General features: G+C 43.0%; 1 protein-coding gene across 2 annotated transcripts in view; it reads left to right on the forward strand.

The window, feature by feature from the left end:
* The first annotated feature begins 459 nt into the window (after nucleotides 1-459).
* LOC115397941 (electrogenic sodium bicarbonate cotransporter 1-like) overlaps nucleotides 460-27,652 on the forward strand; it is a 61,734-nt gene continuing 34,541 nt past the window's right edge. Inside the window, exons 1-5 of one of the 2 annotated variants that reach the window (XM_030104485.1) lie at nucleotides 460-538; nucleotides 1,060-1,157; nucleotides 9,544-9,617; nucleotides 15,608-15,781; nucleotides 26,127-26,262. In XM_030104485.1, the coding sequence (XP_029960345.1) occupies nucleotides 1,141-1,157; nucleotides 9,544-9,617; nucleotides 15,608-15,781; nucleotides 26,127-26,262 (401 nt within the window). In that variant the 5' untranslated portion in view covers nucleotides 460-538; nucleotides 1,060-1,140. Of the gene's footprint in view, nucleotides 539-1,059; nucleotides 1,158-9,529; nucleotides 9,618-15,607; nucleotides 15,782-26,126; nucleotides 26,263-27,652 lie in introns of those variants that run through there. The other variant, XM_030104486.1, reaches the window with a different exon arrangement.

Raw genomic sequence — 27,652 nt, forward strand, 5'->3', positions numbered from 1 at the left:
TATTACAGGAAAAAAAGCAAATAGTTTCTCTATTTTTGAAAGAGCCTTTTTAGTTTTACTCTTTTTGTTGTTGTTTGTTGTTGTTTTAGATCACAGCACAAGCGAAATTATTTGTCTTCAGTTATTTAGTTTGGCCTCCATATGAGTGTTTTCCATGATTGAGGCAATAGTTTGATTACAACAACAACAATAAGCAAATAAAGAAATAATAGATGCTTAATTTTCCACACAGATCTTGTTTATCTTTACGCACGGCGGCGTCTTCAAATGACGAGGCGAAGGAAGAAGAAAAGGCAGAGAGATGGTGAAGATGATGGAGGTGGCGGGGCAGTGTGGTGGGTGGGGCAGTTTGGCCTCCCCTCTGGAGGAGTGGCGTTGACAGAAGGATGGTCCAGCGCTGGTTGGAGGCGGCGGAGCGCGGCAGTGCGCAGCCGCCACACGGTGCCACATACAAACGCACGCGAGCAACTCGAGTGGACTTCTTCACCTTGGTGGCGCTCCAGTCATAAAGAGCCCACAGAGCAACACCAACACGGCGGTAAGTCAGTCGCTCTGAGCGCACCCTGGAAACGGGTCGCAGTTCTCTTCATTGTTTCGCCTCCTCTGTGCACTGATGGTGCACATGGAAGACGCGTCTGGGTCGTAAATCAACGACAACTCTGACTCTGGGATGGAATGTCATTCAAATACCTACCTGATTCTGTTCATTTGCATGTCTGCATTACTTAAAAATCTGTGTTTCAAGTGCGAGTTGTGCGTAAATACGCAGCTGAGGCGCTCTATGCAGGGCCACACTAAAAGTTGGTTTTCTAAACTCAAAACACACGCATACCCTTTTAAATACGTCCAACTATCATACATTCGTTTCACTGACACTTTGCAACTTTTTCCTCTGCATTATTAATGTCAGAAATTCCTTTGTTTGGTGATGGCAGTGGGGTTTCCAAAGGCATGGTACTGCTATTTACTTGATGTGGTGTTACGCTTCTTCCAAGTCGTTCGCATGGTGTTGCGAAAGCCTCATGTGAATCCAGACCTCTCCATGTGTGTCTTTATCAGGTCAAACATCAGCAGCCGCTCCGGTGATCCGCTCTCCTCAGCGCCTTCACTAAGGAGATTTAACGCACGCAACCTGAAGACATGAGTGGCACGAAAAAGTAAGTGACCGCGTTCAGCGGAACAGTTCTGGACGTCAGTGGCGTCCAGTCCTGGTCCTGCTGGTTTCCATGTCTCTGCCACTACGAAGCCTCTCGTTTATATCAGGTGTGTTACAGCAGGCAAGGAGAGCTCTGAAACATCCAGGGCAGGAGCTCCGTGGAACACCTGACATCACCAGAACAAGTCTGATACAGAAAACCAAACGTCTAATTTGACTTAAAATGTTTAAACTTCAAAAAATTTAATGCGTTTTTTCAGCATTAGGAAAGTTTCTTAATTCCTATTGATCATATTTATGTTAAGTATAATTTGTGGATATGATTCAACTCAGCCTAACGGAACAAAACAAAACATTCAAAATGAGTAAAACAATTTAGTGACATACATTTTAATTATCCTCACCTAATCTGTTGAGCTCCAGTGTCCTTCCCCTTCCTTTAGTGCAGTAAACTGGTATTTCTTCAGTGATTCCAGAATTTTCCTCTGGGATTAATAAAGTATTTGTATTGTATTGATTCTATAAATGCTACTCAACAGTCAAACCTAAGTCAAAAGGTACACAGCTCAATCTGTTTCCTTCATTTGTTTGTAGAGGCTTCAACTCATCTGTATGTTGTGTGTAAAGAGGATTTACAGTATTTAATAATGTGCCTCACTACATGTATTTCAACTCTTACTGATACAAGTGCACTTATGAAATGTTAGAAATGAGTACTTACTCATTTCGATACTGTTCTCCACCAGAGTGGACTGTTTCATTCAAGTCAGACTGAGTTAATTTGCAAAATAGTTCAACCACCATGAATGATAATGGCAAACAGAAAAAAAAGGGATTTAGCTGAAGTTATTGCGACTTGATAAATTATTTTCAGTTTTGGCTGAACCAGTCTGTGCAGACCTACTTTACACAGGTTGAATCAATTAATAATTAATCCAGAGATGAAGTGGAGTTTTTGCAGAAGGCATCCTGTCAGTACTTGGTGGACGTGGGAGGGATGCAGACAGCGATTCCCCCTCTTCAGGCTCATATAAAAAGTAAACCATTATCATAACAACGGCTGCTCAACTGGTCAAACATACACATTTCTGTTCTTCAAGCCGACCACATAGACAAAGCCCCTAAAGGTTGTTCTCAGTGAGAGCAGGTTAAAGTTTAAACATCCACATGTTGGCAGTGAAGGGAGGTGGGCTGAAGGCAGAGGTTCCAAGAACAGTGTGGGGAGAGGCCCTCCGAGAGCTCCGAGGAGCCGACACGGGGGGTCAGGAGGGATTAGCTGTTCCCAGCTGCTTTTTTTTTAATTTCCTAGCAATACATTGAGTGGAACTGAACAATTTCAGTAACGATCACCTTTTTATGACTTAATGTGTTGTAAATGTCAAGAGTAAATATGAGAGATGGGTTGCTTTTTATAGCTCTCACCTATGGGCTTTTATTGTGAAAAAGATTATAACAATTTGACAATTCCCCAATAATTTCACTTGTTTTATGAGGTGGTTTGATAATCTATAGCCTAAGACGAACACTTGCAGATCTAATCAGTGACGCTCATTGGTGGAATACAGATTGATTTCGCACCTTTTAGAAAGTGCTGAGTCATCAGTTGTTACAGTCATTTCAAGAAACACTGGATACTGTGTGTGGATCTGTCCATCTTTTGAAAGTAAATTCGATTCAAACTGTCTGGATTTATAGGATTCTTTATGTTTACAGTATAAAACAACCTGCTCATACAGGGAAACAAAAAGCCCTTCAACACATCCGACCCTCTGAGTCCTGTGAAGCTGTTTGTCGTCCCCAGTGGGACCGATGACCTCCAGTCAAGTGCTGACGAGTTCCAGAACACACAGAAAAAGTGAAAGCTGATTCAAAGCCTTCACCCAGTATTGTCTCAGGACTATTGTTGTAGGTTTTTGTCTTGCTGAAAGCTACAATCAGACCCAAAACCCCAGCAGACTATCAGTTCACAAACACCGAAGACATCCTCTGATTGTGCGGACAAATGCTTTGACTTCCAAAGAAATCTGATGCTGTGTGACATTTCGCCTTGGCCTTACGAGGGGAAATTACCTTCACAAACTCGATTGTGTGAAGACTGAATGCAGGGTTATTGACGATGGCGATGAGTCATGCTGTGGCTGCTTCGGACGCTTTATACTGTAACGTTGTCCGCATGCCTTCAGGCTGCGTCACGTTTGCCGGGTTCTGACATGCGAATCGACAGTTTTTGGTCACAGAGGACACTCCCGCTGTCCTCTCCGACTGGATTGTATTCTACATACAGAATACTGTAGTTACTGCTGGAAAAAAGAGAAGCACTGATAAGATATCTGCTGAGTGACTTGCAGATAGCAGCTTTGAGTCTGTTACTTTGCACTCGTTGCAGAGTGTCAGTGTCATGTCTTGATGGCTTGGACCACACACGGTGAGTTTATTCCAAGGTTTAGCTCTTGAGCAAACTGTACATTGAATGAAAATCCGATATTTAGTTTATTTTAGCTGCTAAATGTTCAATTGTTTGAATTGCCGTTTACTTGTTTAGCTCTGTAGCCAGACAAATGCTGTAAAACATCCTCTTAAAGTCACTGTAATGATCTCAGAGAACAGCAGCAGAATACTGTTGACTGCTAAATGAAGAGACTATTTTAAGACTATGAGAAAATTTGAAAGAATATACAGAGAATGATTGAAAGGCAAGGTCAAATTCTGAACTTTGCACTGAAGTATGTAAGAATCCATGTTCTACTTTGTTAGCTGGTGTCACTTCCCCCTCATTTTTACTTAATTATAGATCAGAGACTGCAGTGACAAGTCCACAACACACTGAAGTAAGTAAAACTGTCTTTCTTTCTGTGGCTTGATGATCATCTCACTCTGTTTTGGTTTGCAGTTGTAAAACTAGAAACTGCTGAATGCAGTAGAAAGACAGATGACATTAGACTTTTTTCTACACTTGTTCTACAAATATTCATTTCAACTGAGTCGATTAGTCCTGAAAAGTCACTGCTTTGCTTATTGATCCAACCTTTACCTTCATATTTCAGTAATTCGAACGTGGCACAGTTGAATCCGAATGAATTTGAGTCCAAAAAGAAAGAGCACTGCTGTTTTGGAAGTACAGCTCTGAAGGCACAGATAGATGAATATCATCTGCATAAGTGTTTATCGCGTTTTCACCTGGTATCATTCAGCCAGAATGCAATCATGACTTTGTTGCTGCTATGTGGGTGTGAAGTTATGTTGTACACGTGAATGAAATGCAGTAGATTTATTCTCTGAAAGATAGAGGGGGAAAAAAGCTTCTCTGCTGATGTTTCTTGGGGCACATCCAGAGAGTTCCTTAAGAGTATTTATTGATTCATCTTTGTAACCTTGGGTCCAAATCTTTCTCTTTGTAAAGATTGTGAATTTTGATACAAATATTTGGTTGGACATGTCCACTTGGTTGCATCTGCTTCTTCAGTAAGATATTCAACAGAATTGCAATCGGCTTGAGCGGTTTAAAACAAAAACATGACGTGTGCATGTTCACGTATTGTGTAGATTAGCATTTGATTCACACAGGGGTATCATTAAAGTGAAATCTAGGATTACCTACAACGTTGAAATGACTTAAAATGAGAACTTTACTCAGTCATTGACACCACTTACAAGAGACAACTTTTTTTTTTTTAGCTTTGATATTTCCAGTTAACAGCACTCTTGTGTTTTTATGCTTCTGACCTCCGACCTGTTGCCTCAAAGGTATGAAATAATGTTGAAACATTGAGATAACCTCTGCTGTTGCACTGTGGCTTCATCTGATTGACCGACTATGCTGGATGCAGAAAACGAGAGCTCAATGCATTGGAAACATACATTTTATACATATTGTGTTATGAATGAATTGAATGTTATGGCTGCAACTCACCTGTTTGCATGGATTCATTTGTTTTTACTAATTAAACCAAAAAATCCTCAGTGTATTTTTTAAATCAGACAATATTGTTGTAATTTTTGCCATTCTGGGCATAATGCAGGCAGTAATTTCATGACTAGACAATATTGTATAAAAAATCCAGTGTCACTTTGCAGAAGAGGGTACTTTAAGTATTAACTAAGTAAATCCAACGTTGGACACTGCAGCAGTAGCATTAATAATGTTAGAGACAGATATGCACAGAGTGTGGCTTACCATGAGTTGTGCAGCAGAATTTGTGCTGTTTCAGCACCGTGGCATATTGTGAAACAGAAACCTGCAGATAACCCATCACCACACCTGCCGATAGGCTATTTCAGCACCACAGTCAGCGCCGTGGACATTGCCAATAATTCGCTCAAGCCTCGGTCCGATTATGGTTAAAAAGTAAAGCTAACGTAAACCACAGGGTAATGAAGGACAGAGGGTCCGAGACATTTGTAGATGATGGATACCACACAGTCCTGCATAATCAAGTCACACATGATCAACTGAGACAGGACAACAAACAAGAGTCCAGGCAACATGTGTGTCCTGTCCTTAATACAGTAACCAAGCAGTCACAGTCCGCAACACAGACAGCTATAGAAACAACAGTATTAAAAAAAAAAGGCAAAGTCTTGCCATTTGATGAAAATATGCGAGGCGGTTTTTGGACTGTTGCTGGGGAATGTCTGTGTTATACCAATAAAACTCCACTTTGAAATGCATTTTGTGATCCTGGATCACTTGTTCTTCTGCCATCTCATCACGGTGGTGTTTTCATCTCTGGTCTCTCCCCTGGGTGAACTCTGTCAAAGCGTTGTACCTTCTTGCCATACCTTTCTCTGTTTTGAGCATTTCCTCTGTTCCACACACTCATCTCTGCGGATTTCCTTGAGCTTTGCAATACAGCCGTCAGCAGTTGGGCAGACGTGCTGATATCTATTTCAGAAATGTTTTGATTTTTTTTCCCCCTCTTTTTTTTTTTTTTTTTCTTACAGCAGTAAGAGAGACACTTGCCGACTTTGTTTTTTTTCTCTCACCAGTCTGGTGGAGGGCCCCTTCAGCGCCCCTGGGGGCGAACAGCTGCAAAATAGCAAACAGATTTTTACAACCATGGTTGAGTATTGCAGGCAGCATGTATCCTGAAATGAATGAATGAATGGAAATGATGACTATCCCGTCCACTATGTCCATTTTTATGATGCAAACTGCACACAACTTGTAGTAGATGCAGTCCTGTTTATGTACGTATTATTATCTTGTCAACTGCTGTTGTTGCCTTTTCAAAGAATTTTCTTTTGTGTTACTTCAGGCATGCAGTAGCTGATTAATTTAGTGACCAATGTTATTACTATAATAGATCAAATGTTTTATTGTGTTATTTGCTTCATTACATTGGAAAAGGCCAGAATGATTCCATTGTTGGTTCTTAAAGTCCCTGAACCTCACTTTTCCAAGTAAAACATTTCTAAGCTGTAAATGTTAAAGCAAACATGTCGTGACAAACTATTTCAGATGAAGTCAGTTTATTTCAACACTGCATTTCAGCTTCACCTTTTCTTTCTTTACTTTTAGTTTAAATTTCTGTCGTTATTTCTGCTTCTGAGGAAACGAGAGGACTTGAATGCAATGCAGATGATTACATTTGCAAAACCTCATTAAGGTGGTGAGTGTTGTGAAGCAGGTTCAGTTGTAAAGCAGCAGCTACTCAGCTTTGATTTGAGGAAAATGTGAACTTTATTTAGACAAAGCATTGCAACAGAGACAGTTCTGACATTTGTCTCTCTGGCTGTTAAGAACTGCTGATTTGCTCGTGAAATCCTTGCTGCTGGTCGCTGCGCTGTGCCTCTGCTGGCTGCTCAGGCTGAGTGTCATGTCCGTGGTTGTTCCATAGGTGGCATTGGAGGAAGCTGCTGTGAGCAGGAGAGACCTGCAGGAGGTCAGCCTCCTCACAACACAACACTTTCAAATCCCCAAAACAAGGAGACTTCAAGCTGAAGCCAAATCAGCACAACGTCTCAGGAAAAACTCAACTCTGCACAAGTGATTAAATGTGGCACAGAAGTTGTCCTTCACAGACAGTGGATATGAAAGAAAACATGACACAGAATTAAACCATTTTCTTCTGTGTGTTGTGGAAATGGGGTGGAAATCAGAAGACTTTTCAGAATTATGAGAAATATATTGATTATTTCCACAGACTTATATTTATATCAGCATTCACAACCAGAGTCATTTTCACTAAAATCTTTAAGTTCCTTGAACGTTGTGTGTTTCATGAACAGGGGAGACTCGCCTCCTTTCAACATTTGAGTTGATGCAGAGAAATATTTTGTACTGGATCTTTACTTAAAATTAAGGACACAAGTTTATTGGTTTTAATTAAAAATATTTTGTCGGTTTAAAATTGAAAAGCTTTATATTAATTAAACTCGTCATATGGGATTTTCTTTATCGCTTTTAATTTCTATTGTTCCTTTATTATTTAAATGTGCATGGCCTACAAATAGAAAAGAAAAAAGAGAGGGCAGAAAGGAAGTAACGTCCTGCTGGGAGCTACATTTTTTTTCCATCCATTCTCACAGCTTCGCCCTCTTTGTCAATTTTGCATTCAATTGTGTGTCACTGTTGGAGGTCTTAGAAAACCTCCATTTCAGGCACTTGTCTTCTCGCTGTGTTTTTTGTGACCTGAAGAGATGTGTCAGTTTTTCCATTATATAGATTTCTTCTATTATCTCGACCCATTGTTCTAGGTGGGGGGTCTGTTTTGCCTCATTTCCTTGTTACAGCCTTTTCGCTGGCTAATAATAGTATTTTAACCAGGTACTTAACAACTGCATGTAGGTTTTCATGTGTGACGTTACACAGAGTACGATATAGCTCAGAGGGATGTCACACTCCAGTGTCTATTCCAGAGTTACGTGTAGTTTTCCAAAACTTCTGGACAGATAATCACATTTCCAAAGTATTGTGTATATGATCTGTGTTTAACATTCCGCATGGTCGCCAACATGGTAGGTTTCCTTTCCAGTCAGATATTTTGTCTTGATCTTGGGCATGATGAAAATGTTTTTAATGAAATGTTGACTTTTGATGTGTTTGTTTTGCAGTGCTCAAAAGCAAACTAAATACTTAGAGTTAGCTGAAAGGCCACAGACAGCCCACCACGTGGTCACAGTGGGCTATACCAGTAAAATAACATGACAGTATCTTGATAAATATATCACACAATTTGGTCTTTTGCATACATTTTGAGCATATTCTAAATATTTGTACTGAAACATCAGCAATTCCAACGTATCAGAGATGGACTTTGAGTGTCAGAACTTTGTTTTTAACGTTCTTGAATCCTCTTCAGTATTGTTGGGTGTCAGTATAGCACCAGTCACAAGTGAATAATCACATTATCATTTGAGATTTCTGATTCTTTCTTTTGGAATTTGCAGAGCATGAATGCATTGTGGGGAAGCATCATTCATTGCGGTTCAGTCAGTCATTTGCGATGTGAACATTCTGTGTGTTTTTATAGCAATTACGATGATTTTGCAATATATTGCACAACCTCATTTGTTATGTCAGAGTTTGTCGGGGAAATGTGTGTGGAGACTTCTTGGAGAGTGGCTGAGTGTGTGTGTGTGTGTGTGTGTGTGTGTGTGTGTGTGTGTGTGTGTGTGTGTGTGTGTGTGTGTGTGTGTGTGTGTGTGTGGGTGTTTGTGTGTGTTGTCACTTCAGTAAAGCCGGTGTAATCCTGTAAGGGCGGATGAGTAGACAGACATGTGATGGCCCACTTGTTCCTTAGGTGGGCGGGTGGTGGTGGTGGTGGTGGTGGTGGAGAGAGGGGCTGGCAGGCATTACCAGACAGATGGAGAGGCTTTGTCATGAGTGTGTGGGCGTGTGCGACTGATTAGACAATGATTACATTTTTCTTTTTCTGTTTTGTTTCCCCCGCTCTGCGCTGTGGTTGATTCGGTGTCAGTAAAAGTGAGAAGTTGACAGAACCCGGTCCAGGTTCTCTGTGGGTTCAAGCCTCAGTCAGTCGGACAGTTTGCGAGACTTTACCTTCCTCACTCGCTCCGGCCATCATACTCAATTAGCAGACTTCCTGTCCTCTCCCTCACCCCCTCCGCCACGTTAAATCCATTACACCGTCACTACCGACTGCGCACTTTGCCCTCCTCAAGGACGACGCACGTCCTCACGGCTCCTCTCATTCAGGAGTCAGACCTTGTTTTTTTTTTCTAAGGGGTGCCGTCTGAGTCGCTGGAGGTGGTCGCTCAGATTGCCCGTCAATGAGTCTTTAGCGGGTGGAGATGAGCGCCACCAGCAGCACCAGACTGAGCCCCAGTCCAAACCTGCTGCAGGTGAACGAGCCAAGGCGCTATGGCTCCACGCTGTCGCTGGAGGAGAAGTGTGAACAGTCTTTCTTCCTTTTCTACTACTACAGGATGGAGGACGAGGCGGTCCTGGACCGGGGGGCATCCCTGCTCAAACACATTTGTGATGAGGAGGAGGTGGAGGGTAAGTTCACTTGTCCAGGTCTGCTCTAACTTATCTCCATGGGACTAAAACAAGGTTGGTTTTTCCATCTGATATGACGCATTTGTCGAGGTTTCAGGTTTCTCAAAAATTCTCTTAGAAGTTCAGCAAAAGTAATTTGTCTCGAAACTATCGCACCAAAAAAAACCCTAATTGTTTTGTGGTGACTTTATTAAAATCCCAGATAATTTGTTTTCTAAAGCAGGAGGAGTCATTGAGAGAAACAGGAAGGCATTGCTTAGCCAAGTTCAAGCACTTCCTGAATGTTCATCTGTTTAGCGAGCTGGCACAGGAAAGATGTAGAACGCGGAGCATGTGATGCTGTGTTTACCTCACTAATCCCCTCCAAGACCTACGGGACAACAAAGACTAGGAGAGGAAACCCTGCAGTACCGACGGGAAAAGCTGTTCAGACATCGTCCTGCATCCGGCTTTAAGAGTAATTCCAACTGCTGCTAAAAACACAAACGTCTCAAACTATCTTTGAGTGTTTCAAATAGGCTGATTATTAAAATGTCAAAAGTTCTTGTTAAATGCTTGGAAACTTGAGTGTTTTTAGGTTTATTTATTTTAAAAAAAATGTCAAATACTCATCACAAGCAATAATTTACAAAATTATTAAAATGTGATTCATTTTTTTAAATAGGTGTTAATTTTTTTTAGGAAAATGGTTTTTATTTATTTAAAGTACATCAGTGAATACCTACAATTTGACATTTTGAAAATGACGTCTGTTCACGTGATAAGGTAGAACTGCTGAAAACTGTGTCGTTGTCATGCCAGGCCACAAGTTGGCGCTGTTGGTTGTTTTTGTGATGAAACCACACACATGCGTGCAAACAGCTAAATGCTGCTGCTGCAGTGGTGTGAATGCGCAGCGTCTCCGCCGTCTGCATGGGGCGGAGCCGGAGCATTTTCAGAAAGCTGCGTTTGCATGACGACAGATTTGGAGCATTTTTCAAAAAGTTCTACCTTTGGGGCCGTTTTTATACAGTTGTGGTACAGCAGGTTGTCTTCCTTCTTTTGATTGATGGTTGGATTGTTGGCTCCGCCCAGCGGGTGGGAGCTGTTGGTGTGTGAGTGTGCAGCAAACTGAAATGCACTCACGAATGCACTCATAATCTCTTGTTTTGCTGACTGTGGCCACTAGGGGGCCTCAGTCATTGTACATGGGGTCGTGATCATAGCTTGGACAATCGATCTTCATGGTTCTTTTTCACATGTGAATGGCTTGTCGGAAGTTTTTCTCCTCCTAGTGAGTCAGGAGTGAGTTTTAAAAGAAGCAGGAGTTCTTCTTTTGATGAATCTAACGCAGCGATATCTTTTTAAAAGTCCCTCCGACATTAGTATGCCAGCAGTGCCGTGCTGCCGTCCTCCCCGCTGGTCTGGGCAGGTCCTGGCAGTGCGGTTACTGGGGAAACTGGCGGTGGCGTTGCCTCTCCTCAGAAATCTTGTGAACTAAACAAACCTCCCAGGAAAACACAGAGATTTCATTTCATTCAGTGTGTGCTCGCAGGCAGCTCCAAAAGAAGTTCTTCTTCCTCCCTCCGAAAAAAGAAGAGGAAGTTGTTTCACAAAGCTGCTGTGGCAGTGTGCAAATCTTGCTTTCCAGCCCCTTGACTCGACTGCTTTTTATTCCTTTTCCTCCCTCACTTTTCTCCCATTCTTTCACCTCCTCTATTGTCTTCTCTCGCTTTTTACTGCTCATCTGTCGGCTCTAACAGGACTCCGACCTTTATTAGCACTTTCTAACTGTCTGTTTTCTTTTATTGTCACCATCTGGCCATCTGCTTCATTGGGTCTCAGTCATGCTGTATCTGTCTGAGAAATCAGAGTTCTGCACTAAACAAGCAGTCATTCACAAGAAAGCCAGATAATTGGGAGCCTTTGTGGTCAAAGCCACAGGCGTTTGATTTTATTTGGGTGAGATTTAATTACAAAGCTTATTGTCATACTTTGAATTTAAGACTTGGTTGTGAATCAAACACTTAAAGTTGGAAATGTTATTACTCTACCTAATCTTTAAATGTCTTGATGTGGATCCACTGCCTGAGGTTTCCAACACACTCGGCGTCCTTGCTTCAGATGGTTTTCCAGGACTTTAAATGAAGCCAGAAAGCAGCAACTGAAGCTGGGTTCCCAGTAAGAGGAATAGCACTGAGTTATGTTGAGGTCAGAAATACAACTTGGCCATCTGAAATCATTCCTTAAATAAAAACCAGTTCAGATATACTCCTTAATTAAATGTGAGAGAGAATACGTGGTAAAATGTAAACTATATGCGGTTTTCAGAACTGAACTGTAGTCGGCATAGACAAAGCAATGTACAGTGCATTTCTTCAGGGCACCAAGTTACTCCTGCAGTCTTGAGTTAACAACACCAACCTAATTGTTAAAATCCGCCATCTATCAGTGTAACTTTGATCTTGTGTTTTCATGTTCTGACATCCTAGTTTAAAGCTTCATCTGTGCAGCAGGTTTGATGTGATCGATGCCGGGCCAGTCTCAAGCCATTAATCTGTTTCTAGTTACAACATTTTAAATAACTGAACCAGAATGTTTTGATTTGCTTCTTTATGGTTTTGGTAGAAAGTTATTTTTCGTCAACAGTAATGATTGCTACCGATATAATGTCTGCTGTAACTTGAACAAAGGTGTTTCAAAACGATCGAAAATCAGTCATTGAGAGAAACACTGAGAAGATCCAGTGTCATAAAGGTTTGGACATTATGTGTACAATTTTACACTCTTGCCCATCTTGACTTTTTACTCTACTTTAAGATCCTGTTTATGTGACAAATTTCAAGTGAAGATGCAGTTTTTGTTTTCATTTCAGAAAAGTTTTGTGTTTACACGACAACATTCTGAAAAACATGCCCGTTAATGTGGAAGAAATGTTGAAAATGATGTAGTTCACATTTTAGACCACTCCTGGGAGCTGTTGGTGATTTTTGTCCCACCACACACACACACACACACACACACACACACACGTGCAAAGAACAGTGTACTATAGACAATAACAATGGTGGACTTGAGTTTTGTAATTCACCGCCTGGACTTGTGTTTGACTTTATTTATTTTTATGCCTTTGGTGCATTAGATGAGCATGGTGTCCTGTTGGTGAATTTTGAAGAGCCTCAAGTAAAAAAAAGAAAACAAACTGAAGCCATTGTGTTGCTGGTGAATAATGAAAGCTGTTGTACTTGAAGAGGGATCATTGTTGGTTGTGTGCAGGGTTCAGCCGCTTGGCGCTGGGGTCATGTGCTGTGCTTGGCTCAGCTTTGTCCGACCTGCTCCAGTCTGACACCGATCGCACAGATGCACAGAGCCTTTTGTTGTCACAAGCACTCTTGATGTTTCTGCTAAATTGTGTCTTTTTCTTTGGCTTCTCTTGCTTTGGGGGTCAAAGGTTTTAAGTCGACTTCTCAGACACTCAGACAGTGAAGCAGGTACAACCGAGTCATATCCTGTCTGTGCTCATACATGTAGAAACATTTCAGCTCATGAGAGGTGCAAAATAACACACACTATCTATTCAGTGCTTCTGCCTTCATGGATATGGAATATCAGGCACGTGTTATGCTAATAAGATGTGATTCATGATATCTGAAATCGTCGGTTCGTGATTGTTTTTTGTAGCTCATTTGAAAAGAAGGTGCAAAATGACTTAAAAATTGAATTTGGAGACTTCATTAAAACATACTTTGCATGCAGTTTCCCTTTTCTGAATCCCTCGAATGTTTATTTTTTCTGAAGCTTTGCCAAATTCAGTATAATTTGCTGTGATGGCTCCAGTCTGAGAACTTCCTCCACAAACCCATCCAGCTCCATATCATCACCATTCTGTGCAGGAGCTCAACGCTCCATTCAATCACAGCAGGATGCAGTTCCCAGCAGACCTCCCATGGAAATGAATGAAAACCGAAATAGCAAGTAATTTAGCAACCTTGATAACCTTTAGATTATATATCCGAATGTAAGAAAATACTAAACCTTGAGCTCGACAAAGAACAGGATTTGTTCTCAATTTCAGAAGTTTATTTTTTGTTGTTTTTAGGTTTATGAAACACTTTACAGGTCTGGAGGATTGGAAACCGAGGCCCTGTTTATGTGACAATGTATTGTAGTGAAAGGGGAAACTTTCGCTGTGTTTGGTGTCTGTTTACATGACGACGATGCTCAGATCCACTGAAAAAGCTGCTTTTTGAGAAACGGGGAAAACAAAACTCCCCTGAAACGTTTCGTGCTGTGGATGTGCACCACGGCCTTAGCAGATAGTTCTCCTGCGCATGCTCGACTAGATAGACAACAACAGCAACGTTTGCCTGGAGTGTCATGACCCCAGTCCAGATTCTCCTGGACTTGGCAGTGTAGAGTTGAGTCACTGTAATAATAATCCAGCTGGGTCGTGTTCTCCCATTGTTAACATTTATAGTGCATTGTTTCATGCGTGCGTGTGGCTTTTCTTAAATAACAGTTTAGAGATCTTGATAATAATGGACTCAGGTCTGTTGTGCTCATTATTCAAACCTGCAGACTTTTTGTAAAACTGCCTGTACTGTACAGCTGGCATTGTGACAACATGTTCAACAGTCACCTCGAAAAAAAGATGGCGTTTTCACAGCTATGTGCAACTTCTTATTCTGTTCAAATATTTGTTTTGACAGTGTATTGCCACCTGGATCTGTTGTGGGCCATGTGAAAATGTTCCCTGTTGAACTGATTTGAGGGTTGGTTCAACACGGTGTTGCCATGTACTGCAGGGACAGTCTGGCCTCTCGGTTTAATCCATTCATAATGTATCATCATAATCCACCAGAACGTTTAGTTTGTAGCTCATTCTATTTCTTTAAAAAACCAAGAGCCGACCAGAAATGACACAAGTCATTAAGTCCTGAGTCTTATTTTGTTAATTCCATTTGTGAACATTTCAAGTTTTCTTCACTATTAAATGTCTCTTATTCTAAAACAGCTGACTCAATGAAAATGTGAAAAAAAAAAATTAAACGTTTTTAGCAAAACCAAAAAAAAAAAAACCTTTCATCCTCTGATAACATAAGTTTTTAGAACAGCTTCCAAGGTGGAACTTTTTTAAAACATTTGGAAGCGGTCGTTACATACACAGGAGGAAACCACAACTTTTTTAAAACGCTCGGACTCCGTCTTCGTGTAGACGGAGTGTCTGTGCTTCATGGCCGCAGTTAATAGTTCTGCACTGCTCCAGTAGATGGACAATAATAACGACAGCATGACTCTCCTGGAACTGGGTTGTGTTAGAGCCGACAGTCACTGGAATAATAATCCGCCGTGGTCATCCATCAATACAAATGTCTGTGTTTCCCTGTTGTTGGTATTTGTTGCGTTGTTCTCTGTACGTATGCGTGTGCGACTTCATTAAAAAACAAATAAATAAAAGCCTTGGCTTGAAACTTGACTTGCTAGTTGTTAAATTAAAGGTGCTGTAGGCAGGATTTTGCTAGTCAATGCTAATTTTTCTGAGTTTCCTTTGGATTAAATGTTAGAGTATCCATTGATAATCCTTTAGGAGTGTAGCATAACTGCACTACCGCGAGGGCGCAGCGTTTCCATCTGTCTCTGTTCTGAGCTGAAAAGGAATCTCGACAGCTCCAGGTATCTTTGACCAATCAGAAGAGCCCCTGAGGCTCTAACCGTGTTTGGTCGAGGGGCGTCCGTTGCACGTTCTTGTGGGAGGAGCTTAACTTGCGTAAGGGCGTGATGTCAGAGAAAACAGGACAGGATTGGCTGTGCTGGGTTTCAAATCGCCATCTTAGATGGGTCAAGTCGCCATCTTGCTTAGGTAACCCTAAGCAAGATGGCGGAGATGCGGAATCCTGCCTACAGCACCTTTAACTGACATTCTAGTGATGAAATGTTCAATCTTATTTATATCAGGAGCTTTCCCATCAGTGTTAATCTAATTTTTCTTTTTTTTATTGTAACATCTGCAGGTCACCACACCATTTACATTGGTGTGCATGTGCCCAAGAGCTACCGGCGACGGCGGCGCCACCGCCGCCGAGCGAGCCACAAGGACAAAAAGGAGAAGCTGACGGAGAACGCCTCTGACAAGTCAGACACGGAAAACAACGATGAGGCCAGCAACAGCATCCTCAAACCTCTCAGTAAGTTCTGATGGATTCCCGTGTCAAGGGCGATTATGTGCCATGTCCGTCCCGGCTGAAGGCTGCGCTCTTCTTCTTCTTTTTTTTTTTTTTCCACCCGGTAAAAAATCCCCCTCTCACTCCCCGCGACCCCGACAGAACTTGCTGAGTCCACTCTGGAAGCTGGAAATAGCCGCGTGTGTCGAGCTGAGTGACGAGCGAGCTGCGGCCGAGCACAGTGGACTGTCTTTGGAAGTCGTGGCTGCTCAGATGCAGCGGTGCCGGTGCTGATAGCAGGACGCCGCTCGCCGTGCTTTGTGTCCTTGTTTGCAGACATAAGTGTGTCCATCCTGGGGAGGCGCGAGCGGATGCGTCCATGCGTGTTTGTGTTTTCTCGGTCGCCCGGCCTGTCTTCTGTCCTGTAGAGAGCGGAGCGCCGCGAGCCCTCGGGCTGCCGCGATGGGTGGACGGCCTCAGAAAGAGCCGTGGCCAGTTGGAGGGAAACTTGAGAGGGAAGAAACAGCAGGAGGGAAAGGTCACGCAGGGTCAAAGATTAGAGTGTAAACCCTACTCCACTGTGAGCGTCCACAGCCAAGGAAATGTGAACAAAATACAAGCGGGACAGCTCACGTCTTCAACAGTGATCCATCCAACCATGCATGTGGATGTAGGTCATCCATCCATCTCTGCAGGTCGTTTAGAGTCAACTGGCAATCAGCCCCAAAGCCATGCTTTTTTTAACTGTGAGAGGAAACCACAGGATAACACGGTTTGTCAATGTAACTTTGTTTGTTTCTGATTTGTTCGGTGGTCGTCACACTGTTTAGGTGATACGAGCAGAAATGAAGCAACACTGAAAACATGGACTGAAATAATAAAGAAAGGTGGAGTTATTTAGCTAAAAGATCGATAATTAAAGCATTTTAATGGACTGAGAAAAGACTGCTGCTCAGAAGAATCAGTCTGAGGGTATAAAGACTTTAACAACATCCACTTCTGAAAGTCAGAAACTGAGAGAACTATAACTCTGAAATTCAGCACTCTGACTGTCGGACACTGGATTTTCTTCATATGATGATGAAGTAAATCCTGGATTGTCAGCTGGAATCCCCTCCGGTCTTTTCACACACCTGCCTTAAAGATTCTGAGAGCTGAACCGCTGATGGACATCTGTGTGTTTTTGAAGACGGGGATCTTCCTACAACAATAACATGCAGTTATTTGGGGGAAGACGTGTGTAATTCCGCTCTTACACCGGATTTCCGTGTAACGCCGCTCCCTCGAACCGAGTCCTCGCCTTCTGTTTGATCCAGTAATGAGGCAGGCTACAGCCTTTTCCCCACACTGATGTAATTTTACACGAGCCTGCATGCCTGCACATGATGTGACAAGTGGACTGAAATATGTCCGAACTGGATTTCGCCGTTTGTACACAAACGCTTGATGAGGCAGGGATTTTATTTAGGATGGAAATCCAATCAGAATAGATTGCAGGCAGCCCATCTGGGTGCAGCCGTGACGACGTTTTGGAGAGTTTCTGAGGTTTTAAGAGGAGGTCCAGGAAGTAGATGGAGACGCGGTGGTTTCTGAAGAGTCGCTATGGGATTGATGAGCGGCTGCCATGTGGAGAGTAGTCCTGATGTGCTCAGCAGGAACAGATTGGTCTGATTTTAGCTTGTTTTTTTGAGCAATTTGAACCGATTGGTACAGCTGATTTTTGAATAATTACCATTAGCTGCTGTATAGGACATAAAGCTCCATGTAACAACAGCGTCAGCAACACAGCACCTGAAAGGCCAGCAGTGTGGAGACGTCTCAATGGAGGAAGCGAAAAAAAAAAAAAGCCCAGCAGCCTCTTGCAGTCTGTGCAGTGCCCGTCTTTCAATAGGTGGAGACACATGAGATCAGTTCATGACAACAAATTTAGGACATCTAAAAAATCAACATGCGGCAGAGTTCTCAGACGGTGTGTCCACAAGAACCAGATGAATTTCCCGAGTGTGAGAGACATGTTGGATTAGAAAAGAAAAGAAAAAAAACAAAGTTGGATCTAGGAAGACTAATTTGAAAAGTCAGATCAGGATCAGGGGCAAAGCATCCTGATTGGGATCTCTGCTTAATGACACCAGTGATTAGAGACGTCTTGTGACAGTTTTAAGAAGAACAATTAGTGGAAGAAGTTTGCAAACTCTTTGTACAAGCAGTCAAAAGTTAGTTCCTTCATTCATTTTATAATATGCATATCCAATTTCTTTTTTTGTTAATTGACTGAATTGTTTTAAAATTTATTAAAACAAAAGGACAGTTTAACATACTTAAAGTGAAATGAAACAGATTTTGAGAAATAACTAGTTGAACGCAGGAGTCCAGCTCAGCTTCAGTTTGACACTTCAGCTGTTTCATTCTGAAATTTGGAACTAATATTAAGTCAGACAGCCTAAAAATTATCCAAATGTGAAGTTTCAACATTTTGAATTTTTGACAATATTGTGTTTTCCTTTAAAAAAAAAAGTGATAATGTATGTTGGTGAAGGGTTTTGCTAACATTTAATGTCATCCAGACTGTGAGAATAAACTTTTGAATTTGACTAATTTTGAGTGGCTGTATCAGTGATGTTCTTGATTTTCAGTCATTCATAAAGACATGAGCAGCAAGACGCACGAGAAAAACAGAAAATCGTTCACGTTTTCCAGTCTGTGAGCTGCTTCCTATTTCAAGACGTTAAAAAAAAAAAAGTCTAATCCTGCTGAGCCAAGTGTGAGAAAATGAAGTAACATTTTCGGAAAATAACACACACACACACACACACACACACACACACACACACACACACACACACACACACACAATTACAGATTGAGGACAGGCCTGTCTCAGGATTTAAGAGATATAAAATGATCTTAAATCTATTAGAGAGAAGGAAACTGCCTTCCCTCATGTGGGTCAGTGTCTCCCCCACAGAAAAAAGAGATATTTGCTTTGCGCAGCTCACATACATACAGACACATGTGATGTCTTTAATATCGGCTGCATGACAGCTAAACAGCGTCTTACACAAGGACGAAATACAGAGCGACTAATATTTCCGGTGCAGACAGCAGAGGGAGCGGGTATTTAGTGGTTCCTCCCCAGAAGGAGTACTGGGCGCTCACTTCAAAATCTTGTTTATTTACAGCATATTAGCATCTTGAACTGAACAGTTTCTCTTTATCTTCTACGGCCCCTTTTAAAAGATATTTACTGTTCATGTAGCTGAAACACAACTCTGCAGGAGTTTGTCTGAAGGCAGAAACTGCCCGGCCCGCAGCGCACCTCTCGTCCTGCTGTTCTCAGCGCTGGACTGTGGGGAGCTCGGCTGCCCCGGGGAAGACCTCCTGTCTGGACTGGAGGAGTCTTGTTTGGTCAGATGGCCTCTGCAGGGAACGCGTCCTCCGTCCACCGCTGCATGCCGACTTGACCCTTGCTCATTTCGACGAGTCTCTTCCCTTTTTTTTTTTTTTTTTTCTCCCCCTCCCAGGATCAAATGTTCTCTCAGACTGGATTACTGAGATTACCTCCAAACTTTGCTTGTACACAAACGAGGATTTATTTCATAAAGTAAGGGAGAGCAAAGTAAGCGAGGCCTGCTGTGACAGAGCTCTTGATATAATCATGTTTTGCTGTAGGAATATATATTAATAGGGGTGTTATACCTATAAGGTAGTACCATTTACCCCTCCATCACCTCCTCCACCTAAAAGCTGCTGGGAGCCAGTCCAGACGGGCTGAAGAGCCACATGCGGGGGTTTCGGGCCCCCTTGGATGACTTTCATCCCGCCACATTGCAAACGTGGCTTTACGTTGAGCACACTAGCATCCGACACGCTGGCGATTTCATCTCTTTCCCCCCAGCTGGCGTCTGTTACATTCTCTTCAGAGCTCGGCCACCTCGACTATCACAACAAAATAGCGGAGCTGGACGGTCCGGCCATAATGAATCAGCCTCAGGGTGTCACTCTGCATTCAGCCGGTCCCTGCTCACCGCCGCTGTGCTCACTGCCCTGCATACTGAACGCTGGACATCAGAGCATGTGAACCATTCTCTGTTTTTTTTTTTTTTCTTTTTCTTTTCTTACTATGATGAGATAATTGTCCGATGTTCATCCACGAACAATGAACCTGCCATCAGATCCCAGGTTTGCACTGAGCTGAAATTTTCTGAAAAGTCAGAGGAAGATGGAAGGTATTTGTGTAGGATGCATGTCAAGAGTGGGACTAAACAGGCCTTTAGTGGCAGTCACACTGAGCTTTCTGCCGGGCAGCAGGCATTCTTCCTGCATCCCCTATCCCATGAGCCTCTGCTGCTGGGACAAAGTCCTCTTTGTGTGCCCATGGCTCTTGGCGAGAGCACACAGAGCTTTGAAATTGCGTTTGAACGATGGGATTTTCATTTCTATCCCTCCTTTTCGTGCCGGCTCTCACCCCTCTTTGCTTTCACTCTGCCCCCTCCAGCCCTCCTCACCCATCCTCCCACCTCGCTCTTAGCAACTGGTCAAGTGGGACAGCGCAGCCACCCTCTGCTTGTTACCAGCCTGCTTTGCTTCCTAGATTGCCTGCATCAGCTTTCTCATGATTCTGCCTTGTGGAAGTCCGTCATTTAACAACGCGTAGCACTGTATGCTGCAGCAGTGGTTCGCAAGCTGAGGTCCCCGGCCCTTTGGTTTAATGCCAGATGTAACCGGGACACCTGAGGCTTTTGCTGCTGTAAGATTGTCCAGATTAACTTCACACATGTAAACAAAACAAATGAAGACAGTTTCTAAAATCTTGAGCAGACTTGGAAAACCATACATGAGAAGATTGAGTGCTGTTCCTCAGGGTATCTTTAAAGGGGCTGTATCCTGCTTTTTTAGCTCGTCCAAACCCTAGAAATGGCATTAACATGGTAATAGTTTATTTTTGGCGCTAAGGAAAAGTCATTTTGTGTGAAATAAAAGATTTTCTGGGGCTAATTCTGAAACCCGGAAGAGAAAACGCTCTGTTTGACTGAAATCCCGCCTCTCCCCCTGTGGACTTTGACTGACAGCTACTTCAACCAATCAGCACTTCAAAACAAATACACTGGTTAGCTTTAGCTCTTTAGCTCTAGCTTCTCTACAGGCAAAGACACGTGAAAACGTCTTTTCCTGTTAGAAACTCACCAAGCGCAGACTCTTCAGACCCTTCAGACCCTCCAGACCCTCCAGACCCTTCAGACCCTTCAGACCCTTCAGACTCTTGCTCTTGCTTGACTGTTGCTTTCAGACGATGGTTAAAGTTTATCTCCGTAATCGGAGATACAAAAAGCAGCAATGCTCATTGCCAAGTGCCTGTGGGGGGAGGAGGCAAATGGCGCCTCAGGGGAGCCATCTTCTCCGTGTGACGTCAACATGGGAAACAGAGCGTTTTCACGGTGCGGGAGGGGCTGCCTCTCTGAGCAGCACAAATGCGAGGACAGCTCAAACACAGAGGCTGAAAAAACGCTTTGAGGGTGTTTTTGGTGAGTACATAACTGTATAACAAGGTTAAAACATACAAAAAGTGAATTTTGCATGATACAGCCCCTTTGAAACAATCTGAGCGGACTGAAAAAAGGCCTAGTAACTAGTTTGCAAGAAAATTTTGGGGAAATTCCAACAACCTCATTTGAATCCAGGGGAGACGTCGCTGCAGAAAACAGAATGGAATGTTGAACAAATCAAAGCGTTGTAGTTGTGGGAGCTGTAGTGTTTGCGCCAGGCCCTGATCGATCGCTGTGATCAGTGGCGTCTGTAGCTCAGACACAGCCCTACATCGTGTTTACGTACCGTGCAAACGTGTGCATGTGGCACACCAATGGGCCTAAGCTGAGTTTCATTGTCTTGCTTAAGGACGCTTCGAGTGAAACATGAGATCGAACCTTCAGCCTTCAGGCTGGAAAACGAACCTCTCTGCCAACAATGAGTGTTGATGCTGAAAGATCCTGAACAACTTTCAGCTGAAGGATTTCTTGTCTGCTTCAACAGGTCCGAACGAGGGCCTCGAGTGAGCTGGTTGCCACAGCAGGCAACTGAGGGTCGCTTCAGTGTCTGAGTCCTGCAGAGATGTTCATGAATTTCAACTATTTCATAAGAAAATACTTCGGTTGATGTGTGGCAGCGGGTATAAAGCAATGAACGTTCAGACATCTAACATGAAGTATGTAGTCGTGATAGCAGTAAAGGGTTTTCTGTTCAACAAGACAGAACAACGTGTTCATGCTTTCATTTTCAGTTTACTAGATTACTCTAACAGCACTTTTATAGGTCTTATTTAAAGAATCAATCAGGCAGCTTCAGCTGATCTGATCACTGCTGCAACAATCCGGACAAACACCAGGAAATTGGACCATATTTCACCAGTTCTCAAAGAACTTGGACCCAAATATTTGATGTTTGTTGCAGGATTCTCATAATTTTAATGCATTTCTCTTTTTATTCAATTCTCATTTTTCACTTCTCGAAATGTGTTTTTATTAGCTTCATTTTAAATTCCTAACCACAGTATTTATTTTCTGTTTCTCTCTCTTTCTATTTCACAGCTCATTACTGCCAGTATGTATGCTATCAGTTTAATTTTATTCAATTTGAAGAGAGGAGACACTAACATTAATGTTAAACAGTTAAAAAAAAAAATTTCAGGAAATTTTTCATCTCAATAATGATCTGCAAAAAAGCTAAATATATCGTTGAAGACAGAAATTAATATTTTGAAATATTGGCTGGATATTTAATAGAGTGCAAGGGCCTTTGTAGCACTTTTTCTTGGTGATTTTGGACTAACGGAATCACTCACTGCATTCACATTTTCATGTCATCTTAAGGTCATGTTGATGCCAGAAGTAGACGTGTCAACCTTTTGGTTGAGATTATGTGGCGATTGAGATTGAAATAGTCTTGTTTTTTAATAAAAGATGGCAGATTTTCCTATCTTTTCTTGCTCTTGTCACAACCGGTTTCAAATTTCAAATAATTCAAGATGTGATTTGTTGTCTTTCCGCTCTGCTGTGACTCTCTGCGTCATTCTGGGATCGCCACAACCGACTATGTGTGTTTGGATGTTCTTCCTCTCACAGCCGGAGCAGTTGGGGATTTGTGGCATTACTCAGGAACCCAAAGTGTGACCAGCAAACCAGAAAACTCCAGGTTACAAAATAACTTCCCAGCCTGCGGGTCACCACCGCCCCACACTTGATGCTTTGTTTACAGCAGTTGTGTATGAATTATACCAGCTGTGAATTCAATACATTCACCTCAGCTTTTTTCAGGAATACATTACAAAGCTGTGGAGTCTTATTGGAGCATTAACAGCACCCACTCTTCTTAGAAGGCTTTCCACAACATTTGGGTGAAAATCTGAAGCCTTTTATTCTGTAGCGCATTTCTGAATTGCGACACCGATGTGAGACAGGATGGTTTGACTGAAAATCCCTGTTTCAGCACATCCCGAAGCTGTGGGATGGGGCTGAGGCCTTCATGGACCGCTGTGTGCTGAGCGCAGCCACGCTGGGAGAGAGAAGTAGCCTCCTGAAACTGATGATATATTCATACATGCATCTGTGAAAAGAGAATGGTCAAAAAACCTGAATTCAGAAATCAAAACCAAATAATGCAGTTTACTATTCATAGAATTGCAGCTTTGGTCTTCCTCTAGTCTACTCGACTCTCTACATGTTTCTCAAATGAAAACCTGAACTATAGGTGGTTTCCTTGCTCCTCTCTTTCACTATATGTCATGTCTGCATGCAGTTTTTGGCCCTATAGGTATTTAAAGCTTGTTTTGACTGTTTACTGTAATCACCCTGAGTGTCGGTGTCAGCTGAGTGTGTGAAACGCATGTGGAAATTACTCCTCCCAGCGTGTTATTAAGCAGGTTGTGGTTAGTTTGGCTGCTGCGAGTCTGTGTGTCTGTGTGTTGTTGTGGTCAGACAGGTTTATCCCTCCCACCTAGTAATCTTCCAGCTGCTTGTCTGCCACGTACCTGCTGTTGTGACGGCGTAGTAAAGAGGGAAACTGTATTGGTCACACCGATTCACTGAATGAATGAAGGCTGCACAATATTACATAAACATACAATAATGTTGAGTGTCGAGATAACAGCCTAGTTTGAAATAAATACAAGTACTTATATGGATGATGTTCATGTCTTTGTGCTTTGAGGGTTGGTCTTCCAATCGACAGTGCTCTTCTTCCTTACTCCTGTTCACACTGGCCGTGCTGTTTGCTTGTTTCTTCTGAAACACTGGCTTGTGAAGTTTGTTTTTTTTTCAATCAACAAACAGTTTCTTTACTTCCTTCTTAAATCACATGTTGTTGTTGTTGTTGTTGTTGTTGTTTTATCTTTGCGTTACTGAGTTCGATCTTATGGCAAACTGGTATGCAGTAATTAGACTGTCAGTGCACAAAATAGTCGTCATTTTCAACGCATGAATACACAGTGCATGGAAACAGTGTTACGCATGATGTCCTGCATGCTGCATCTGTTGACATTATGATTATGGTAAAGATTGCAATATATTGTGCAGCTCAAGCATGTGGTGGATAAAGTTATCCTGGGTGCAGTGTTTATTGGGACATTTGATTTCTCCGGTGGAGTCGGTCACTGTGAAGGCAGACCTGCTCAGGGCATCAGCCCATCATGGGACAAGTCTCCATTTTCATCAGATGTGTGTTTTTGGACTGTGAGATGAAACCAGAACATTCAGAGAGGACCCATGAATACACAATACTCAACCTGGATTTGAACCCATGGCCTTCTCACTGTGTCTGGAGTTTCTGGAAATCCCTTCACTTTTGACACTTGAGGAAATGGCCACTGAGGAGCGGATTGATATAAAGCATGTAGCTCTAAAGGTGGGTGACTTGAAGCCCCCGTCTGCCTTTCTGCAGCCATAGACACATCAAAATAACCACAAGATGTTGATTTCTATATTTAAGGAGTAACTGCAAATCAAATGCATTTCCTGGTATAAAAAAATCAAATACAAGCATTTTGACTCATGCAGTGACAGTAATTTGGACGCTCTATTGTTAGGTGGTGTGTTTGGCCCTCTGGTAGACAGGATCACTGCACTTCTTCAACATGATGCCTGGATCGCGCATCAGAAGATGTTTCAGGTTTGACCACCCATTGGCTCATATTTTGAAGTGCCCTTGAGCAAGATGCTGAACCCCGAACTGTTGCCCGTGGATGGATTGAGCTGCTGGGATTGAGACGCCCCTGGGATTGGAGCGGCATACAGAGCAGCCCCGATGGGCGCCTCAGAGAATGGGAATTTGGCGTCGATGGAGGTTGGATTTCCACACAGTGGCCATGCAGTTCAGAGCTTCTGATTCTAAGCACCTTGGTCAGTTTGAAGTCTTGCTTGGAGGGGAGTATTTGAAGTCACTGAATGCTGATTGGGACATTTTTGGATTTGTTACAAACTTCCTCTGGTTGCTCATCTGTTTTATTTGGCAGGTGTTGAGATTTGAGACGTTTCCAGTTTTGTTTTTTGCATCATGTGTTCCCAAACAGACTCAGCTTGAGTCTTGTGTCTTGTGTAACAGCACTTCCATTGATGTGTGCCGTCTCATTGAACACTCGGTTATCGCTGACGCCGGTCTGAACAGTCATGTCAGCCTCTCGCAGCATGTTTGAGTAGCTCTGCAACATATTTATAGATTGTTGAAATTGTGTTGGACTGAGCTTTTTGTTGCTCTCTAAATATTCAAATGAGAAGGAAAAGGGGAAGGAAAGCCAAGCCACGGTTGAAGAATAGGCCAGTTTGTGGACCATTTCCTAATTGTTAATGAGGGGCACCGGGGCAACTTGCCAAGACTTTGGAGGGCCAATGGCGAAGGCCTGTTTGAACAGCGAAGAGGTGGGGGCGAAGAGGGAGAAGGGGCTGGCTGTGGGGACACTGTCAGCGAGGGGACCCCCTAAACCCCTTCGGCCCCCTCCCACCTGGTTCACAAAGTGCCGGAGCGAGCAGCTGAGAGTGGCTGTCACTTCCACCCAAGACTTTAATGAGGATCTAGCAGCTGTTTTGGGTCCTTTGGTCAACTTGCTGTCTGATTAGCAAACCTGCGTCAGGTGACTCGAAGAGCAAGAAAGGGTGGGATCATTTTCTCGAAATGTCCAACAACAACAATAACCAAGAGGAGAAGGAGGGGAAGGAGGACACTGAGGAGAAGGAAGAGGAGGTTGTGGTGAAAATCCCACCACCTCCACCTCCTCCAGAGGTCAACGGCAACGCTCCGGCCGAGGACGAGAAGCCGGGGCGCAAACCGCTGCCCAACGGGCATCACTGCCAGGTTATGAACCGCAGCATTTTCCCTCTTTCTGCAGTCTCGCCGGCGGCCGAGAGGATCCGCTTCATCCTCGGGGAAGAGGACGATGGCCCGGCGCCTCCTCAGCTCTTCACCGAGCTGGATGAGCTGCTGTCTGTGGACGGGCAGGAGATGGAGTGGAAGGAGACGGCCAGGTAAGAGCCCAAGTCACGACCCACAGCTTTCACCTGCTGATCTAACAGTAGTATTTGAAGCCACTGGCCTCACAGTGTTATATCCATTTAGGTTTCTTGACTCAAACACATAATTTGCTCTTCAGAACTGATTAAAAACCCCTCCTGCTTCTTGTGAGAGTGTCGCCAAACTCCCAGGATTCCTCGGGTTCCTTCTGTGTGGCCCACTAGTGGGATGTGGTGGGATAGAGATGGGACGATTGTTTATACATCATTAGCATTGGAGGAGTGGAGCTCCCTGGGGGAGGGGGGGACCTGGACCCGGACCCGGACCTGGACCCCCAGGCTGCTGCTGGAGGCTCCAAAGGAAATGAGTTGCTCTGCTGACGCTGAGGTGACTGTGACTGGAACACAAGTGGAATCCCGTAGTTGACCTTCACTAAAAATCTTCTCGCTTCCAAGTTTCGTCATTAGTTTTCGTTACATAATTACTGAAGTTTCTGTACCGTGCAGACAATGACATGATTTAGATGTGTGGAACGTAGCTCATTTAACAGTGACGGAAGTTAAGCTACTATTCAACCTTGATTGAATGAAAAACTTGGATTTTGTTTTGACAAAGCATCCAAAAGTAAGAACAAAACAATTTTTTTTTTCACATTCACAAACATTTTCAAAATATATTTGTTTTGATTTCACAGCTGGTATTGAAATTTGACGTATGCGCTCTGCAGGTGTACGTGTTGTGGAAAAAATAAAGACAGTGCACTCATAGCTTCTGTTGATGAGCTCAAGATTGAGTCTCCCTATTACAAGTCCACAGCCTGGACCAGTGGGCCTGTCTGCCATGCATGATGCACTGTCCATCCAATGGAAGCAGGTTGGGGTTCAGAGTCTTGCTCAAGAACACTTTGAACTAAACCTGCAACCTTCCGATTGAAAGACGACCAGTCTGCCAACTGAGCCACATCCGTCCCCAGAAATACCACTTCTAAAATTAGGAAATAATGACACCAAAGTATTGAAGTTCTACATTTTTAGATATTTCAATTTCTCCTTCTTAAAGGGTTGAACAAAAGTTTCCATTACTGCAACAACAAATTGTCTCTGGGTTTCATTGAAGGAACCAGGAGGATAAAGTTAAGTAGTTAAATAGCGTCTGTTGCTTATTTTATTCTTCTATATATTGAGCTGATTATGAGCTGCAATGAGGAACTCATTATTCTGCCAATAGCTGCTGAGATTAAGAGCGGGGACAATGTCTCACTGAGAACACTCAGCGGACTCCCAGATGAATTAAAGGTCCCACAAGTGCCGAGTATCTCTGGCTGTTGGCCAAAGCCCAACTGTGGCAGCCAGAGCGGGCAAAGTGAAGGCCTGCTATAGAAACAGCTGCTTGGTGCCAGTCCAG

This window comes from Salarias fasciatus, chromosome 12 (genome assembly GCF_902148845.1).
Source record: "Salarias fasciatus chromosome 12, fSalaFa1.1, whole genome shotgun sequence".
Lineage (NCBI taxonomy): Eukaryota > Metazoa > Chordata > Actinopteri > Blenniiformes > Blenniidae > Salarias > Salarias fasciatus.